The 6,525-nt window shown below is 44.8% G+C and overlaps 1 protein-coding gene across 1 annotated transcript in view; it reads right to left on the reverse strand.

Moving 5' to 3' along the window:
• LMBR1L (limb development membrane protein 1 like) overlaps nucleotides 1-6,101 on the reverse strand; it is a 48,294-nt gene extending 42,193 nt beyond the window's left edge. Inside the window, exon 1 of the mRNA XM_053299744.1 lies at nucleotides 5,667-6,101. Within this exon, the coding sequence (XP_053155719.1) occupies nucleotides 5,667-5,738 (72 nt within the window). The 5' untranslated portion in view covers nucleotides 5,739-6,101. The remainder of the gene's footprint in view (nucleotides 1-5,666) is intronic.
• Nucleotides 6,102-6,525: the final 424 nt, after the last annotated feature.

Genomic DNA, 6,525 nt, shown 5'->3' on the forward strand with positions numbered 1-6,525 from the left:
CGCTCCTGCAAAGTTAAGTCCTGCCTCACCAATCTTTTGGAGTTATTTGATAGTACCAACACACATGGTGATTGGGATGATCTAGCACTTAGGATATACTTAGACTTCCAAAAAGCTAGCTTTTGATGAATTCCATCACCAAGGCTCCTGAGGAAAATTAGCAGCCATGGAACTAAGAAGACAGGTCCTCTTATAGCTCAGTTAAACAGGAAACGAGTAGGAATAAATGAGCAGTTCTCACAATGGAGGGGAAAGCAGTAGGGTTACCCAAGTATCCTGTAACAGTGACCAATAATATATAACTTGTTCACAAATGTTCTGGAGTCAGGGGCAAGCAGGAGGATAGAGAAATCTGTTGACAAGTCCAAATTATTCCAGATGGTGAAAAACCAAGCAGATTGAAAAACTAAGCAGGTTGGGTGAAATCCAAAAGCATCTCACCCAAATGAGTGAATGAGCAAGAAAATGGCAAATGAGTTTCAATTTCAGTAAGTGCACATTAGAGTAAAAACCCAACTTAACTTTACATGTACACTAGGGGTCTGAACTAGCAGTGAGTGTCAAGGAAAGAAGTCATGCCCGATAGCTCAATGGAAATTGTCAACTATGTACAGTAAAAGCACCAAATCACAAACAAGCGTTCAATGGGAAAAGTCTTGGAAATAAGACAACCAGTAACATAACACCTTTTTATAAATCTACGATGTGGCCACATTCGGGATACTGTATGCAGTTCTGGTTGCTCTATATCACACACAACATTGTAGAACTGGAAGAAGTTCAGGAGAGAGGAAGCAAGAAGAGAAAGTTGGAGCATCTTCCCTACAATACAAGGCTAAACCATCTGAAGCTGTTTAATTTAGAAGAAAGGCTACTAAAGGAGGTGGTTTATGCAACTCCTTTAGGTTTGAAAATGCACCCAAGAAATGTGTGCATTAAAGTGATGGAATTCACTGCCACAAAATGTAGCAAGACAGACCAGATGGCAGTTAAAGATTAGGCAGATACATGGAGAATAGGTTTATCCATGGTTGTTAGCCAGGAGAGTTAAAAAGAATCTCCAGGTTCAGAAGAATACTCAGTTGCTGAGGGTAACAGCAAGGGAGACCTATTGCCTTCCTGGGCTTGTGGGCTTCTCCAAAACATCTAGCCAGCCACTGCTGGAAACAGGATCTTCAACTAGAGATGGACCTTTGGCCTGATCCAGCAGTGCTGTTCTTACTAGGAACTAAGTCCTTTGTGTCAGATGGTCACCATGCTCTTGTGGCTCAACATTGACTCCTCTGGTGGGGGGGTGGAGGAGCTTTGAAACTCACTACTAACGCCAGCTTGGCACCATTACATGGGACTTTCCCCTCCTCTTGCATAACTCCGAGCATTCTGCCTGCTAAGCGGATAATTGTCACTGTTTTGCAACTCCAAATCCCTGCTAATACACTGGAGCCTACCAATGGGACTCTGGACTAACCTTTAGCACACAGAGCCACACTAGGCATGGTGAACTTGGCCCTCTCCTTAGGGAAGGATGCCAGAGATCTCACCACTTGCCAAGCCTTTCAAGCTGCATGGCTGCTCGTCTCTGGGCAGAGATATGCCCACAAATAAAGATGTAACATTATGTCAACATCCAACAGTTCTCACCAGCATCCTGAAAATGAGCTACTTGGGCATCAGGTGTCAAAATATAGCTCTTAGCAAGCATTCAGGAAGCCTCAGCTCACAGGCTCAGCATACCCTGCGGCACAGCAGACTACTCATTTAAACGGTGGGGGGGGGGGGCAGACTAAGACAATATCCCAGTAAGGTGGTGATGGAAGCAGAATAATAATCAGAGAGCAGGTTAAGGTAGCCAGCTTTTAAAAGCTGGCACAGCTCAACTAACTCCTACGAGGATAAAGGCAAGTCAGTGTAACAGCTTTGCCTTCTGAGTGTCCAACATTGCGATGAGACAGTCACATTTGGCAAAGTCCCACCTGGTTTCCAAGAAACACAATTTTGGGCAAAGCCAGGAAAAACCAAGTCATTTTTGTTTAATTAAAATCTAATGCGGGATATCATTAACAACTGGAGAGAGCTCCTGTGACAGTGGACACACAAGTTAGTTTGTGGCAACTCAAGCTCACATAAGTCAGCCACCTGCTTGATCGGTTTCACAGTGCTCACCAATCTGGCACAGAAGTGGAGGTGGACAATGAAAGCATTAGATGATATGCCACAATCCGTTTGACAGCCAAGTACTTGGTAAGCAGGGGAAGGCACAGCTTCAGAAGTGAAAATAAACCAGTTGCCTTCAAGGTCACCTCAGAAGTCACATTTAAAAGCCGGGGCTCACAAGAAAGAAGTCGATTCAAAACTGGATTCTGAAAAGGGACAATGTTTAGTGGGAAGCTCTTGAACAGATACTGTTTCAAGGAAAGCGAATGCAATCTTAGGCTGTATTAAGGCACAGATCCAGATCATGTGAAGGAGTAGTTCCAGTCTATTCCAAGTGAGGTCTGACAAGTGCAGAATAGTGCATCCAGTTCTGTGCATCTTGCATTTTAAGAACATCAATAAACTGGAAGGGGTTTGGAGGAGGGCAACCAAGACAGTGAGAGGTCTGGAAATCAAGTCCTGTGAGGAATGAGTTCAGTATATTAAGCCTGGAGGAGAGAAGATTAAAGGGAGACATGATAACCATCTTCCAATACCTGAAGGGCTGTCACAGAGAAGGAGCAGACTGTTCAATGGGTTGAAATTACAAGGAAGCAATTTTAGGCTAGAAGTAATTCCCTATAAATAATTCTGAATTCTTGTTCCGTTTGACAGTGGAACAGACTGTTGTGTGAGCTCTCCTTTACTAGAGGTTTTCAAACAGAGGCCAGACAGCCATCTGTCAGATATGCTGTAGCAGCTTTCTGCACCGTGCAAGGAATTGGACTGAAAAATCTTCAGGGTCCCTTTCAGCTCTGAAGTTCCACCAGTATGACAGAATTGTGAGGTGTGCTCGAGACATGTTCTGTTGAGCTTTTGCCACTGTCCCCCCAAACAAGCACCCTGAAAGCAAGACAGGCTTGTCTACATCAGTTTGTATTTGAATGGGAACACATCTGCATGCATTTTAAACACACACAGGGTTACACACAGGATGCTGGGTTGTGCACTTCAGATTAACCGGTTTTATTTGAACGAAATTAGCCATGTATACGGTATCTGAAGGTATTAATGTTTTATGTATTTTATGTATTTACTGCTGTTGTTTCTTTTTCTTTTTGTATTTATGCTGGCCTTGGGCCGAAATAAACAAATACACACACACAGGGTTACATAGCAAGAAGCCCTAAACCAGTCCTTAAAACAAAACCCTTGACAGTTCATAACCCAGTGATTTGGGTATTTTCAGCAATTCTGTTATTTACAGAAATGGGTAAAATCATTAATCAGGAAAATAAAATAGATGCTCAGTTAGCATTGTTGGGAATATTTACTGAAGATAATAAGGTAATAAAATCTAAAGAGTTGGTAATTTACACTTGGTAGCAGCCAGAATGGTGATAACTAAAAACTGGAAGCATGGGATATTATCTTCAGATGAATGGTATAAGCAGCTTTGGTTTGCAGCTATGGCTGAGAAATTAACCCATTGGTTGCATCTTCAAACAGAACAATCAAAACCATATTCTTCTCTTTGTTTTTTTGTATGATTTGGCAAGATTTAATATTTTTAAACAATCAAAAATTATGGCAAAGTCTTATCTGCTTGTTATATTCAGATTTAGAAAGGTGTATTTTTAATTTTAAAAAATTAAAAAAACACAGGAACCTACCAATAAAAATACTAAACAAGACACACACCCAGTGATTCTCCCTAGAAATGTAAACTCACAGTAGCCATGGCTTTTCCTATTTTATCACCTCTACCTCACTGGCAGTAGGAAGGAGGTCTACAGGTGGGCCACATAGCAGGTAGCAGACAAAGAGATCAGACGACACACAAGAGAAGCCATGGTCAGCTACTCTCCCAGTTCAGTTGTGAATGTAAAAAGGTACAAGGAGAATCTCCAGGTTGTGACCCAGAAACACTGTTTGAAAGGCACAAAGGTTGAGCAACCAGTTAAACCCAAAATACTATGTACAAAGGATTTGGCATGATGCAAAAAAGCAAGCCGAGTCTGTTCCAGTTTCAAGAAGGGTACAATGGTTATTCTAGAGAACTTCAAGCCCATCAGGCCAGAGAAAATTTGAGGACAAAGACGTAGGCAGCAACTATAACCTTGAAGCACCGGCTGCATTGCTCCTTGATTTCAGCATCACCAAAGGCAGAAAGAAAAAGCCACACAGAAAATACAAAACTTGCATCTTTCTGTGTATGAGAGCTAGCCTAGACCATGAGAGCTGGTCTTGTGGTAGCAAGCATGACTAGTCTCCTTAGCTAAGCAGGGTCTGCCCTGGTTGCATATGAATGGGAGACTAGATGTGTGAGCACTGGAAGATATTCCCCTCAGGAGATGGAGCCGCTCTGGGAAGAGCAGAAGGTTCTAAGTTCCCTTCCTGGCTTCTCCAAGATAGGGCTGAGAGAGATTCCTGCCTGCAATCTTGGAGAAGCCACTACCAGTCTAGGTAGATAATACTGAGCTCTCTGGTCACTCACAAAGCTCACTGGACAGCTGTGGTCAAGTCACTGTGTTTGAGCCTAGCTGACCTCATATCGATCTCATGTGTTTATACCCCAAATGACTAACCACAGTTCTCAAGGCAGCTTACAACAGTGACTATCTTCTAGAGAAGAACCAAGGCACGACCAAGGTAGTGGTTAGAGTGCTGGACTAGGACCGGAGAGACCCGAGTTCAAATCCCCATTCAGCCATGAAACTAGCTGGGTGACTCTGGACCAGTCACTTCTCTCTCAGCCTAACCTACTTCACAGGGTTGTTGTGAAAGAGAAACTCAAGAATGTAGTACATCGCTCTGGGCTCCTTGGAGAAAGAGCGGGATAGAAATGTAAAAATAATACTAATAAATAATAATAATGATCACCAGCAATACTAAGGCTGTTCAGTTAAGACCCAATAGTTAAGAACTCTGCTCTGAGCTCTTTGGAGAAAGGACAAGAGACAGCAAAACTAAACCAAGCTGTGGTGGTTGCTGTATAGAAGTTGGCTGCCTGTGCTCACTAGTACCAGGTCCTCAGTTACCAGCTCTGCCTTGCTTTTTCAAGTGTCCTCTTATTGTTAGATTAGGACAGCACATTCTCGGGAAAGGAGAGTATAAAGGACATTGCACCGCAAGTGACAGGACTTCTTGCTCGCCTGCCTTAAGTCTTTGTCTGCTTCTTCCCAATCTATGCCATCATTCTTCCCTGCGAAGAAGACCCCCCCCCAACGTAGTCAGCAGGGGCGCTGATAGAGAAAAGGCTTAGGAACAACCCCTCAGTTATGCCCCCCCCGCGCTGGAGGAGGGAAAGAGACGCTTTTAAGAGGGGAACAAAATATGTTATGGTGGTTCGGCAAAACCAAGGGGGGGAAACTCCTCTGTGTTTACGGGGGGGGACTGCTCCCCGGTTAATCAGGCCATTTCCTCTTCACCAATCGAACAGCAAGTCCCCTTCCCCCTTTAGCCATCTTATCCTCTCTCCATCACAACACGTTCAGTGGCCTCCTCATCCACCTCCTCCCTCTGGTACTCACGATGCACTCCCGCACCCTCTCGTGAAAGAGCTGCTCCCGCACCGACAGCACATCATATTCCACCGAGTCCATTCTCTGGTCAGCATGGTTGAGGGTTAGAAGAGCGGGCAGAGGAGCCGGGGAAAGCAGGGAAGCAGGAGTCAAGAGCCCCAGGGTGGGAGCCACAGTGAAATTGCTCGGCTGTTTCCTTTTCTTCCGAGGTACAACTTTTAGAACGTTGCAGCACTCATTTCGCGTCACAACGCATCCACCACCGAGGGAGTTCTGCGTTCCATTCTTAAAGAGATACCGACACGCCACCAGCCGATTAACTCACTTCTACAACCGATGACGGGCAAAGGAAAGGGAAGAGCTTACACCTTCAACTTCTTTCCATGGGAAAGCGACGATTGGCTGGAAGGACTTGATAACTCGCTTTTCATTGGCTACCTTGGGAGGCCAAAGCCCAGCCTGGTAGGCTGAGTGCTTAGCCTTCTTGATGTCGCGGCTAGAACCCATTATTGACGAATCAATGGCGGTGACCTCTTAGCCTCCTTGCGGGGTTTCACGTTGTTTGTTGTTGGGTGCGCCTACGCTGCAGAGACATAGCAGGCAAGGCATTAGCAGCTCATTAGAAGTTTGGGGAAAGTTTCATTTGGGAGATCAAACGCTGCAGTCACTACCTCTTTTATGGGGCAAACAGGAGTGTAGCTATAATTGAGGGAATCTGGGTTCAAAGAACCCAGCCCTCCAGTTCCTGAGGGCCCCTCAGCTCCACTCCCCCCTTATTTCTTATCTTATCTCCCTCACCCTGAGGAGGCCTCCGGACAGAGAGGCAAACACGGCCCCTCTCTTCCCTAGCTACGCCCCTGGGTAAAGC

The sequence above is a fragment of the Hemicordylus capensis genome, chromosome 2 (assembly GCF_027244095.1).
Source record: "Hemicordylus capensis ecotype Gifberg chromosome 2, rHemCap1.1.pri, whole genome shotgun sequence".
Classification (NCBI taxonomy): domain Eukaryota; kingdom Metazoa; phylum Chordata; class Lepidosauria; order Squamata; family Cordylidae; genus Hemicordylus; species Hemicordylus capensis.